This window comes from Rhinatrema bivittatum, unplaced genomic scaffold, assembly GCF_901001135.1.
Source record: "Rhinatrema bivittatum unplaced genomic scaffold, aRhiBiv1.1, whole genome shotgun sequence".
NCBI lineage: Eukaryota > Metazoa > Chordata > Amphibia > Gymnophiona > Rhinatrematidae > Rhinatrema > Rhinatrema bivittatum.
Genome location: NW_021821026.1, coordinates 55,101 through 69,547, shown reverse-complemented (window position 1 = coordinate 69,547; position 14,447 = coordinate 55,101). Strand labels below are relative to the sequence as shown.

Below are 14,447 nucleotides of genomic sequence, written 5' to 3'. Positions count from 1 at the left end.
CTGTTAACCCCCTCCCCCTACTCCCCCCCCCCGCCTCCCTGGAGCGTGACGTAAGACAACATGGCGCCGGGAGGAAATGGAGCCGTGTGAGGGCTGCCTTGGAAACTGTTGGCGTTCTGTACGGCGGACGCGGCGTTTTGCGGGCTCCGAGTGATGTGGAGCCGGGCCGAGGCGGACAATATGCGCGTAGCGAAGCGGCGGGGAGGAGCAGCGGCGGCGGCGGTATCCGAGCGTCGGGCGGGCCAGCACCGAGCCCGGTGGTGAGGCGCGCGCGCGCGCGAGAGACCCCCCCCCCCCCCCCCCCCGGAGACCTCCCATCTCCGTGTCTGCGCCGTCCAGCGAGAGCGGGGGCCGCGCTTAACGGGACCCTGGGGTGGCGGAGCCAGCGGCCGGAGACTTGCGGCAAGAATGAGGGACCCGAGCGGATGCCGCTGGTGCGACGCCCGGCTGCTGCTGCTGCTGCTCCTGGCGTTGGCACCGGCCGCCCAGGGAGCTCCACTTCCGGAAACAGGTGCAGGTGAGCCGGGCTGGGATTCAGGAAGGGCGCTCTTTCGTTTGGGAGCGGATTGTATTGTGAAATAGCACCGAGTTTCGGTCGAGAGAGAGGACAGTCCCCTGCCCTCCCCCGCACGCTGATCTTGCGCCTTCCTCAGCCTTGCATCCTTTTGTGCAGTTCAGGGGTTCAGGTGCTGTTTAGTTCTGGCATCTGTGTACTCGGATGTGGAAGGAATCGTTTCCTTGTTTACGAGTCCGGATAAAAACCCCGTCATTAACGATTAGGTAGAAACAAAAACGACAGGTCCTTTCTTTCTCTTGGAACTGGAGGTGTTCCCGTATCTAATTCTGAAGTACTGTTTGCACAAATGGCCTTACAGATGCCCTTGTTCAGTTACTAAATGATTTTTAAATTCCTGCTTTTGCTGAGCCTGATGAGAATTTGGGTGATTAAGCTTCATTACAAATGTCATTATAATGTTCTGAGAGCGCCTGCGTTTGGGTCAGCAACAATGAGTCTGGACTTCTGCTTGCCGACGTTTAAATCAGTTGTATGCTTTCCAACTTGTATATCTTTATTCTGTAAAGAATCACGTTCACCAGAGATTCTATGTTAGAAGCAAATCTTTTGCAAATTTTGTCCATTGGTTTTGCAGAACTGGGCATATTGTGTTATAATCCACTTCTGACGATATTTCCCCCATTTTTATGAGACAAATCCTTAAACCATTATAAATTATCAAATGTATAGTTTCATTTTAGTAAGTCCATGTTTGTATATTTAATACTCTTAAATCTTTGTTTCCTGCTGTGATTTGAATGTAAGGTTATTTTTTCTAAACTGGATATTTGATTTTAATTCTGTCCTAATAGCATCTGTGTGATGATTTTAAGGTCACAGCTCCATTTGCCATATTAAGCATCTTACAAAGCCAGAGAGAGAGTATGCTGTAACCCAATGTTTCCCAAAGTGGTCCAAGAGCCTTATCTATTGACAATATACATGTATGAGTTATGTTGGCTTACTTTGGACAACCCATTATATGTAAATGTATCTGATGCATATTCTTTGAAGATATCCTGAAAAACAAATAGCTAGATGAGATGTCATGACCAGGTTAGGAAACAGTTATAATCTGTTCAATGCTACTTTCAGGTGTTGGGTTTATTGGTGACCTTCAGTTGTCTAGATTCTCTCCTATTCTGTCTGCAGAATAGAAACTAATGCAAGTGGATCCTAATGGTCATTACAAGAGTGGTATCCTTATTAAGATGTATCCCATTTGTCTCCCCAGATCCAATATTATAATTTTTATAGCATCTTTCTCCTAAACATTAAATAATCTTTAGTGTCCCCAAATCTTATTCTTTAGTAATTAAGTAAACTGAGAAGTAATACAAACTACTGTTTTGAAAAAAGGACGTACGGAAGTATAAAAAAAATGCAACCTAAAACAAGTTAGAAGCTTTCTTCTTGCCCTTTGCCCAAGCAGTGAACTATGTAACTCAGAAGATAATGTGCTCCAGTGAAATAGCTAGACTAGTTTAGCCAAACATTTTTATGATTCTTGATCATGCAGATTAGAAAGCAGGAAATAGTATTATAGTAAGAGCTGAAAGCTGATTGACGAGGACATCATATGACCTGACCAGTGGAGTCTGTATCTATGTATTTAATAGAACTCAGTAGTTAACTCTTTACTTCAGGGCAGAATATAAAAAGGCTCAAATCCAATCCAATAAAGATTTGGCACCGGCACAGGTGAGGGCTGGTTAAAAGTAGTGATGGCGCAGCTTACACCTCAGAAATAACTTGAACCTAAACTGAGATTAATTTAACCCCATCCCAGTTGTAAGTCAGGTGATGAGAGTAAATAAACTCTTGATATTTTCTTTTAAATGAGCATGATCAACATTTTCTCTTTATTAATGAATTAGTTTGTGGTAGGAAGCCATAATGATCTATGAAATCTTTTGTGTGCATAGGCTACTTTAACAAAAGTGCACAAGAGTTGGCTAGTGTCAGTCAGCTTATAGTGGAGGACATAGTAACATTTTATGCTCTGCTGTATGTTTTTAAAATGATAGACAGCATCCTTGTAACATAATTGAATTAAGGCAGAAGAGTTCAGAGCATCACTGAAACATAGAAACATAGAAGTGATGGCAGAAAAGGACCTTATAGTCCATCCAGTCTGCCCAGCAAGCTCCATTACTTATCAGTTTCCCATACTTATCAGTTACTCAGTCCGCCAAGGTCAGGACTCTTATTGGTTACCGTTTGAGTCCAATCTCCTTTCCCTTGCTGTTGAAGCAGAGAGCAATGTTGGCATTGCATCAGAAGTGTAGTATTGGCTTTTTGGCTAAGTGTAGTAACCGCCGCAACAAGCAAGTTACCCCCATGCTCTTGTTGGTTACTGTTTGGGTTCAATTACCTTACCCCCCTGCAGTTGAAGCAGAGAGAAATATTGGAGTTGCATCAGAAGTGAAGTATCAGGCTTTTTGTTAAGGGTAGTAACTGCTGCATCAAGCAAGTTACCCCCAAGTTTGTTTATTTTCCCAGAATGTACAGTTCAATGTCCTTGTTTGTTGACTGAATCTAATTCCCCTCTTACTCTTTTTCCCCCTGCTGTTGAAGCAGCGAGCAATGATAGAGTTGCATCACAGTATGAAGGCTTATTTGTTAAGGGTAGAATCTGCCACACCAGCAAGTTTCCCCCAAGCCCCTTACTTCATTCTCCTCCCCCTTTCCTTTAGGGATCCACAGTGTTTATCCCATGCCCTTTTGAAATCTTGTACAGTTTTTGCTTTCATCACCTCCTCCGGCAAGGCATTCCAGGTGTCCACCACCCTCTCCGTGGAGAAATATTTCCTGACATTGATTCTGAGTCGTCCTCCCCGGAGTTTCATTTCATGACCCCCTAGTTCTATTGGATTCTTTCCAGTGGAAAAGGCTTATTGTTGATTGTGCATCATTAAAACCTTTCAAGTATCTGAAGGTCTGTGTCATATCTCCTCTCCTCCTCCTCTCCTCCAGAGTATACATATTTAGGTTCTTCAACCTCTCCTCATAAGTCATTTGATGGAGACGCTGATAACTCAAGCACAATGTTGCTAGATATGCCAGCATATCTTCTTCCCTTGGCCAACATTCATTGGCACTCCCTCCCCACTTAAAATGAAATGCATGAACATGTGAGGAGTCATTTTTATAGTGACTTGGTAATTTAAAAAGGAATATGCATTTTTTCACTGTTACTTGCCGAGCTGGCCTTGTAACAGTGCTGCTAACTGCTGGCAGCTTTTACTCATGGCATCATATTTCAGAAGTCTGCTGGGGTCCTTTTTAGTTAAACCCATGTTCCTGACATACATTTTACAAGTGCTTTTGTTGTAGTGTTTTACTAAGAGCCACGAGCTAAGAGGTTTCCCATGGCATTAGTAATTCTCAGGAATCAAGGATCAATATGGAAGGGTTTTACAGTGTAGTAGGTGGGATAATCCTCAGTATGATCATGATTCTTGTTATAAAAAAAAAAAAATTATGTAAGGCTTTAGTCTGAAGGTTAGAACAAAATTTAGGGATCTGATTACAAAATGTGTCAATATGCATTGTTGGTAAATAACCCCACTGAGATTGATGTCTCTTTACTAACTACACACAGTTTAAATTGGCTCCTTAGTGCTTGTTTATGTGCCTTTGAATAAAGAAAACCTTAAGTTAGGGTGAGTAAAATTTAGTATTTATTTTTGTAATCTAAAGCTCAACAAATATTTGCATGTTTTAAAAACCTTCCCAAATCTGATTTACTTAGTTATTAAATAAAACACTGAAAAGCAGAGGCCATAAAAAATTAGTTCACAGTGAATTTGTTATTTATAATTTCTATGTATGTAATTAGTTGCATATGCTTTACCGGTGAGTTTGCACACTATAGCTACTATAAAGTGACTTGGTGAAAGAAAGTGAAGTTTTGCATGCAGGTGATGTGCTTTTTATATGTAGCTCATGGCAAGCTGATACATATTTCCTATTCCTTCTACTCTACTTTGTGGTCTAGAATTTTTCTTTTTATAGTTAGTGTGACTAGGTTTGATTTGCATTGATTAGCAAAGCCACTTCACATTTTTCAACAACTACTATCAGTTTTAGCTTAAAATGCATAAACATTGAAAAGCAGGGAAGAAAATCTTGATGTGAACACCATAAAATGAAAGCTAAAGAATTTTTTTTTTAAGGGACAAAAAATTTGGTGTTTCCTGATGTATCAATGGAAACTCAGGCTAGATGCAAGCAGTTCCTGCAGATGAGGCAGGATGTGCTGGATATTCTTGGTGAATTTTTCCTTCATTTTCCATGCAAATGTCTTGTAAAATATAAAGATGATCATTATATATTTTTGGACCCTTTACAGTTAATTATTTCTTGATACCAAGATTGCCATTAGTACTGTTGCTGAACCCACCTAGATCTATGTATAAGATCGCTTTAGTTGATGCCTCTAGGTTTCATCTTTACTTACATATGCTTACAAGAGTTATTTGTATTTCTCATTATTTCTTTTCCCCCCTTATATATGGTGGGCTTGTAAGGTTATAATCCTTTTGATTGTTTTTCCTTAAATATGATTTCCATATAAAAATTACTTTGTTTTTGTACCTATTTTCTGCAAATATAAATGTAATTTTATATTTGTTAAAAATTAAAATAAAAAATGTAGAAAGTTATTAAATATCTCAAATATTTACATCTCTTTCCTACCAAACACACCTTCTCAGCTTTGTGTACACATGCTGAGATCTTTACAATGGAAGTCTATGGGAGAGGCTGCAAAACTGCAAAGCCTATATCAATATGAACAATCTCTAGTCTAAACCATCATCAGTAGTAGACTATTTTCTCAAAAGTGCTGGATGGTGCATTATGGAACAAAATAAACTATATGTCTTGCTTTGAGTGACATTGAGAAAAGGATGTCAAAATCATTCATACCATTGAAATCTACAGATAGTTTTAATTAAACTGCACAATTTACAACAACCTTTCTCAAACCAGAGTACTTTTTTTTTTTGCCAGTCTTGTTTTCAGGATATCAACAATGAGTATGCATAAAAGATTTGCATGCAATGGAGTGAGAGTGGCTAAGGGGTACTCCAGGACCAGCTAGAGAAACACTGGTTTAGAGATTGTTCAGAGCAAGCTATCTTATTAGTTTTATTCCATCTACTTAGCTTAAAACAAGTTTTTTAGCTGTTTACCAGTTAAAACATATTTGTGGTGGTTTTTAGCTGTGATGACTTTGTTTAGACTCTGAAAGACTTCATTATTGTCATTTAGATATGATTATGCATTATGAATTTTACAGCACTTATTGTCGCTAGGAATTTTGCCGTGGGGAACATTAGCTCGTGTGAGGCAGGCTAGAAGAAGCCTGCATTTTCAATAGATCATTATCTCACCAATTCTATGTAAAGTTGCAGCAGGTTAAACTTGGTTGAATGGAAAAGACAGGATATGCCTATACTCTTTGCAGATTAAAACACATCCTTTTTAAAATGAAAACTAATTTTAGCTAATGGTCATTCAAGACCCAGTTTCTGTTGTTTCCGCTTGTTTCTTTGCAGGAAACATAGGGGTTGCTGCTTAGCATGATTGTTTTGCAGTAGGTGGGATATAAGTAATAAATATATGATTTAATTGTACAGGTAGCTCGTTCAAGGATTAGAAGCATGGGGCTGTAACTTTCATGTTCATGCAGAACATTAAACAGGGGTGAAGTTTCTTCTTTAGTTACTGGGCATGTATCAGCTCTGCACATTTAATCGAGAAATTAACACTTTTTTTTTTATAGTACTATCATGTGATATGTTTTCCGTTAAGTTATTGACCACCTGAAATTCAAACAGAATTTGAAAGTAGACCTCAAAGACATAATCTTATTCTTAGGACGTTCCCTATGTTGAATGCAAAACTATAAGATAGGAGAAAAACTGAATATATAAACTAAGAAGTGAGGTTCTCCAGATATCCATTTCAGTTTCACTTTTATGACTGTTGCTATAAGTGTACTTTTGTTTCTCTTGGACTAAAACAGTTGATATACAACTTTAACTGTGGAAATACATTTTTAGTTCATTAGGGTGATTAAGATGGCCATGTTCACTGCTGCTCATAAAAGCCCGCGCGTGCGTCCATGTACACGCAGTTCCTGACATGTGGACATGGATGCGGCTAATTTATAACATGTGCGAGTTGATGCTCGCATGTTATTAAATATGATTCCTGCGTGCATATGTGCGCCAGATTTTAATGTGCGGGCAGGTGGCCTCTTCCATGTGCACAACAGGGAGGGGGGGGATTTTCAAAAGCAACTCACGGCGATGGGAGTAGGGTTTTCCCAGTTCCCTCGTAGTCTGTTCCAATTAAGGAGTAAAGGAATACTTACAGCTCCTTCGGAGCCTAATGGCCGCTGTCCCACTCCGGCCTGCCCCTTTTCGTTGACCCAGCACCTCTGCGTGTATTGGGGGTTATGTGCGTGGCCGGGCCATTTTTAAAATGCGCTCAGCCCAGCCACGTACATAACCCCTGGATTTTACGAGCGTGGGCCTCTTAAAATTCGGGCAAAAGTTCACAGCAGAGGCTGAAGAGTTTAGGGGCTGTTCAGATTTGTTCCCTTGGTACAGGCTATGTGACCTGGCTGAATCATAGGCCTCATTGGCAACAGACAGTGCATTTGAATATTTCTTAATTTGTAAGTTCTGAGCTTCATACACATGGCCTGTCACCCAGAGTTTCTTTCCCTTGTTAGTTTATGCAGTAGAGTCTGTGCATATGTAGTCAGTGCGTGTCTAGTAAAACAAACTGTCTAATAACAAACCTGATCGGTAAACATACATAGGCATGTGATGGACAGTAGGACTACAAAAGAATGCATAGTAAGTTATATTTTTAGCCTGTGAGACAGTTGCTTATTTGTCTGCTTGAAGTTGTTTTGAGGATTCCCCCTGCTTTATTATATTGGTTTGTAATTCTTAGCATTCTCCATAATTACGCCTATATTGGTTTGATCTTCAGTTACATGGGTTGTAACCAGTACATTTATTATATGCTTAAAATAAGTGTGATACAAAATTAGCTATAATCAAATATACAAACCAACAATCAAAACATGGAGGGATGAAAAGGAAATCCTTTCAATCAAAATAGTACAAGGTAATTAAACATTACAGTATTTAATCAATTTTAGTTCTTTTTAAAGCAGCTAAAAAATAAGATATTGATAATCTAACAAAGGTCAAGCTATGATATTAGACATCCAAGTTAAACACCAAAGGCTTGTTCAAACAGCCATGTTTTAAAAAATTAAATTAGGTAATCTCTCTTGAAAGTCTAGCTTCTACTGGGGATGAATTCCAAAGTTTTGGCAGATAGCACAAAAATGCTTGCAGTCCAGACCATATCAATTGACAACTCCTAAGAGAAGGCATTGAAAGAAGGGCAACCTGGTACTTATGTAGTTGTCTTGCTGGAAAATAGGGCACCAATAAAGTTTAATTGGTGTTAATATTATCTATTTCCTGAGTACATTTGATACAGTGTGTGGAAAATAAATTGGCATATTAATTTTTATTTTATTTTTTTTATTTTTATTTACCCAATGCTTTATTGGGTTCAGTTCTGAATGGTCAGTTTTCCCAATCTTATTCATTAATGATCTGGAAAAGGAAGCAGTGAGCAAGGTGATCAAACATGCAGATGACACAAATATTCAAATTATTTAAAACCCAAGCAAACTGAGAGGGACCTTACCAGACTAGGAAAATGGGCAGCAAGGTAGCAGGTTAAATCTGAAGTGGACAAGTGCAAAATGATGAATATAGGGAAAAATAATTCAAACTACAGATACACAATGCTGGGTTCTGTATTAGTTACCACCCATGATAAATGATCTTATTGAGCAGGCCATGAATCATTTTAGTAGTCTTCTTCAAAATGCTTCTACCTTGTTAATATTTATTTGTTACCTAGTCACAGTAAGACGTTGTCTCTTATCCCATGACTTTTTAATTTCCGTAGAAGCCTATTGTGAGGGACTTAATGTATTTGGATTTTTAGCTGGCATTTGATAATGTCACCAGGTCTCTCTTGTGCTTGTTCGCACCTTCAAAGAATTATACTAGATTGGTAAACATGACCTCCATTTGCTTAATCCATGCTGGTTGTTCCCCATTAAATCATGTTAATCTATATGTTTAGTGATTTTGTTCTTAACAATTTCCACCGTTGTACCTAGCACCAATGTCAGGCTCACTGGTCTGTAGTAACTTGGGTCACTCCTAGAACACTTTATGAAAATTGGCATTACTTTGGCTATTCTTCAGTCTTCAGGTACCCAAGCAATTAGAATAATAAGTTACATATTACAGTAGCAGGTATGTGATTTTGCATTTGACTTCCTTTAGAACCTGGGGTGAATACCATTAGGTCTTGGTGATTTGCTACTACCTAATTGGTCAATTTGCTCTAGAACATGTTCAGGACTTGCATTGCTTTTAGTTCAGTTCCTCCAAATCATCACCTACCAAGAATGCCTCCAGCGTAGGTATGTCCCCAACAGCCTCCACAGTAAAGACCAAAGGAAAGATTTATTTTACCTTTTCTGCTATGGCCTTGTCCTCCCTCATTGCCCCTAGTTATCTAACAGTTCAACTGATTCCCTTGTAGATTTCTTGAACTGTTAAAATCAATAAAAATGAATAAAAATAGTAAAACAGCAACACTTTTGTATACAATAACTTAAAAAAAGAATATAACATGCAGATGGGGTAAATACAAATACACATCATGCAATTCTTAAATCCATTAGTATGCTTTTGAATGGGCTTCCAAATCTGATAAAATTCAGAGCTCTGACTATATTTTGTGGCTGCTATCACTTCTTATTTATGCACCATACAGAGTCCCACCAGAATATATCACTTAGCAGGGAACAGTCTTTCCAAGAAGACAAAATATTTTGGCAGGCAATAGATAACAAAATATTAAGCACATGTCTTCCATGGACCGAGAGAACAAAAAAAGAATCAGATTTCCATAAAACATTTTTTCTCTTTTTGTTAGGTTAATCGTTTGTAGCCAGATAGAAGCTGCCAGTGGAAATTTGAAATTTAGTCCTTTATTCCAACCCACCTTAAACACCCCATTGCCTTTTCTTCATGTTATATATATAATTTTTTAAAACTTATTTAGATATTTTAAATACTGTCTTTCCATATCAAGATCACAATGGTTTACAAAATTATTCTGGTGGATGGGCTTTCCTTTTCTGCAAGGGTTCTCATTGGCATAAAATCATATCAGTGCGTGTTTTCTTCTTGCTTTCTTAAACAGAAAGGAAGTCCTAAGAAAAATACAAAGGTGCGTAAGCACTGGTAAGTTATATGTAAATCATTAAAAAAAAAAAGCAGGCCAGGAGAGAATCTGAGGAGAGACACTTTAATAAGAGCTTTGTCAAGGACATTAAAATCAGGAAACCTAGGAGAAAAGTATGGGAAATGATTCAAAAATATATTTCCTATTCCATTTACATCATCAAGGCAACTACACACAACAATTTAAACAAAGGAAAAGGGAAAAAAATATAGTTCAACCCACTCTGCAACACCAGCAAGAGAAATTTGAATAAAATGTAATCTGAAGACTTGGATCTCAGGCCTCCTTTTCAAGAAGCAGAAGAGTAAGCCACTGAACGAGCTAAATATGTATGCTTTTGAAGAACGAATGGGAAAGGGGAGATATAATATAGACAGTCAGATATTTAGAAGTCTTCAAGTGCCAGAAGGCAGCACTTTTCTTAAAATGAAAAGCTTGAGAACAAGGAGTCATGATATCAAGTTTAAATGGAGGGAGGTGCAAAAGGAATATTAAAAACAAGCAAAAAGCAAATTTAACTGAGAAGGCAGTTAGTGGCTCCTGGAATAGGCTTCTACCAGGGGCCAAAACATGCTTTACTGTTTTGACATTGCCCTCAAATATCAAACCTCAGCGGCACAAATCTCAAGCAGTAACTCAGCAGAGGAATACATTGGAACAGAATTACAAAGAAAGTAATGCTGTATCGCAAGCATGATTTTTCAAAAAACTAAAAGTAATTTGGGGACAATTCAAATGCAGTTCCTCACTTAGACTGCATTAATATTATAGCAATCTATTCATTTCACATTCATCTTGATTACCTTTCCAAATATCTTCATACATCTGATAAACAAAGCAGTAAAACACCTAAATGGCATAGTCCTACTAGTTAGTTACCTTGCAATTAGAGTGCAGTTAAATATGACAATTCATTATTAAATGTATGTCACAGCTGTCAATTGTATAACTCAGAAGCTCTTGACCTAAATGTTGAGAATGACAGTACAGCTATAAGGAAGCTTTGAAGACATCCACACAGATGAAAACAAGTTAAAATAATGCAGTGAATCCTTACTGCAGTGTGATCACTGGCATTCATTTGTTACTTTGAATGTAAAATAATTTGGATAATGCAAACAAATGACAATTTGGCTGTTGTGCAAACCTTAGTTGTGATTTATCTTCAAAATATTTCTGTATCTAACACTGATGGTGTCTGCAGACCTAGTTTTATGAACACAGTACAGATTTTAAATGTAAATTTTTAATTTCATTTTTTGTACTCTGCTGTTTCCTCCAGCTCCTTGGGAACCGGAACTTTTCGCTTTTATTCACAACTACTTGGGGATTTTTATTCACCTATTTTATATCTCCTCCAAATTTACTTTAGTCCAGTCATTACAGTGAAGAGTTAATACCATCTATCATAATGAGGAAACCATAGAAGGGAAATGAGTTTGTTTCAAAAAATGAAGCACCATTCATGACTGGAAGGTAAAAATAACATTGTTACAAATCTGAGAAACTTCCTGTATGGCACCTCACCCTGCAGAGGGAAAGAGAGCTGCTGGGGCATGGCACCGCAATGAAAGCCACAAAATTATGAGAAATTTATCTTTTTTTTAATTTCTTTTAATTTTCTCTTTATTAAATTTTTCATAATAATATACAAAGCATAACGTTGTTAAAGAAAAATGGTGTGTTACATCAATAGCAATCAATAATGAAGGAATTAAAACACTTCAAAAAAGGCTTAAAAACATGGCTCTTCAAAAAAGCATTTCACAGTGAGGTAGCGGAATAACACATACACAAAGCAGGAAGTCACCAAGAAAAAGCAGAATTGCTTATTTTTTTATTATTTTCTCACAATTAAGTATTAAATTAGAAAGACATTTAATCGTAAATGGTAACCACGCCCATTCCCCATTTAGAGTATATTATTGAACTGTTTAACCGTATAATAATGGCACCCTATGGATAATTGAGAAACCACATATTTATGCCCAACTGTAAACCGTTGTGATGGTGCTCTACTATATGATGGTATAGAAAAGTTTTAAATACATAAATAGAAATAATATTTTCAGCATATCACAATTTGAAATTTACTACACCCATTAGACCTCAAACTTGGTGTGGGGAGTGGTATAACTGTAATACCAAGGGAGAATCTAAGAAAACAAAATATACTAGGAAATTAGGTGTCCTATATATATCGGATTCTTACTATGTAGACTTCTTTAACTACCACCCATTTGTTTTTCCACTTTTTTGGCCTCAACAAAACATTTTAGCTGGTCCGGATGAAAAAAAATATAATTGTCTCTCCCATACTTAAGAAGACATTTACACGGGAACCTCAGTATGAAAGAGGTACCCACTGCTAGAACATCCTGCTTTAAAGCCAAAAAATGTTTCCTTTTTTGCTGCCTTTCTTTAGTTATAATCTGGAAAGATTCTAATACCAAATCCCATAAAGGGAACGTTGATTTTTTTTTTTAAAGTAAGCACGGATTATTTCTCCCATATCATTTTCATTAAGGAAAGATATTAATAATGTAGCTTTCACAGCAATCTCATACGTTGAAGATTCTAAGATGTCTGTTAGATTTTCTAACACATTGGGAGCTGATTGTATTTGCTGATTTCTCTTCGTTGGTAGAAAATAAACCTTTTCTAGGGGTGGAGTCTTTTCAGGGGGAATCTCCAAATCCTCTTGAAAATAGCGCTTCATGGTCATTCTAGGGAATTCTCCAACAACCCTTGGAAAGTTTATTATTCTCAAATTTATTTATTTATTTAGGGCTTTTTTATACCGACATTCATGATACCAATCATATCATATCGGTTTACAAGAAACAATGGTGCAAAAACATTAACATCAACATGAACAATAGGCAAAGAGAGAACAAGTGAACAAAAGTTACAATAAAACGGGCACATGAACTGGATGAAATTTAGATGCCTCGGCATATTTTCTATATTTTCAGTTTTTCTTTTCGCTGCTCCACAATCTTGAATCAATGTAGATTGAACTTCTTTTACATGTTTTATATATCATTTCCCAAACTTGTAAATTTCTCAGTCATCTCCAACTTGTATCCCTCAAAATTCTTATTCAGTGTATCCAATTGGCAGGAAACAGTATTTATCTTTGTCGAACAATCAGCTATTAATTTTGCCATTGCCGATGACATTTTCCATAGGCAGTCCAAAGTGACTACTTCTGACTTTTAAAAGTTATCTCACCTTCGGTGAAGGGAAGAGGCTTCTGCCCCCGACTTCCACCTCCTGGGCTCTGTTGTTCCTCTCTTCTTCCATGTTCACGCTCACCGAGGGAGTTCTCTCCATATACCATGGAGGTCTGCGGTAGTCCTTCTAACGACATCGCCCCCTTCAAGCTGCTGCACAAGATTATCCACTTCGGGGTTCTCGGAGAGCTGTGGTGTGGAAGTGGTACGCGCAGCCAGTGGTAGTCTGTCGTCCGGTGGGCTGAGGGAAACCTCTTCCGAGGTCGGAGTCACATTCTCCCCTCTGTGACCCGACAGCCGGACCTCTCAGCTCTTTCTCTTCCAATTTTTGAACGCATTGATCGATCGTCTTCTGCCCTGCTGGAACTGCTGAGACAGAAGGGTAAGTTCTCAGCCTTCCTTTGCGCTTAGGAGGGAAAAAATAACGCCAGAGCAGTATTCAGTGCATCCGTTCAGGGCGCCATCTTGACTCCACTCCCCCATCCCCTCTTATCTTTTTAAAGTGTCTTCCTGCCAGTTTGCATACTGGTATACCCTCAAGGAGAGTTAAAATCTAGATGATTTTTGGTTGTCTTGATAAGTACAAGTATTGGTAATACAAAAAGTCATTCATATCTTATTCATTGGTAAGTATAGAACAGAATAATAATAATAGACTTCCCTATATTGATATTGTTTTCAAAATTAACATTCTGGCTGATTTTGGGTTTTGTTTTTTTTTTTCTGGCTTGTGGTGTACGTTTTGATAAATTAATCATGCTATTAGGCTGTTAATTAAATTTTCATGTGCTATAAATTCATAATTCTCTTCCCATTACTTGCAGTTTTTCATTTTTATATATTGCTTTGTTGATTATAAACTTAACTGTTACATACTGCACTAAAAATGGAAGTGTGAGCTTTCATAATGTAAGATTCCCATCTATTTTATAATAGTTGTTTACAACCTTGACTCAGGCATATTTCTTATTTTGATCTATTGATTCAAACAAGTGAGATTTTGATTAGGATAAATATTTAAAGCAAAAAAAAATGGAAAGCATATATTTAAACTTGTACATTAAAAGCTAGGTCAATATATGGCCTCAAAACCTACCATAGAAAAAGGTTAACATTTTCTAAGCTTTTTTTTTTTTAAACACAGTATAGTCTGGCTTGCTGAGATTTCTCTCTATGATGAAATTTGTCTATGAAATCAACATTTTTCTAATGCAACCTAAATTACCACTTGGCGTTAGATCTTATTTTGTGAGTGTTTTGCACTTAAGTTGCAAAAACCTTCA

At 37.6% G+C, this 14,447-nt stretch overlaps 1 protein-coding gene across 1 annotated transcript in view; it reads left to right on the top strand.

The window, feature by feature from the left end:
* The first annotated feature begins 41 nt into the window (after positions 1 to 41).
* LOC115082377 (serine/threonine-protein kinase LMTK2-like) overlaps positions 42 to 14,447 on the top strand; it is a 68,998-nt gene continuing 54,592 nt past the window's right edge. The window contains exon 1 of the mRNA XM_029586604.1: positions 42 to 517. Coding sequence (XP_029442464.1) covers positions 409 to 517 — 109 coding nt within the window. The 5' untranslated portion in view covers positions 42 to 408. The remainder of the gene's footprint in view (positions 518 to 14,447) is intronic.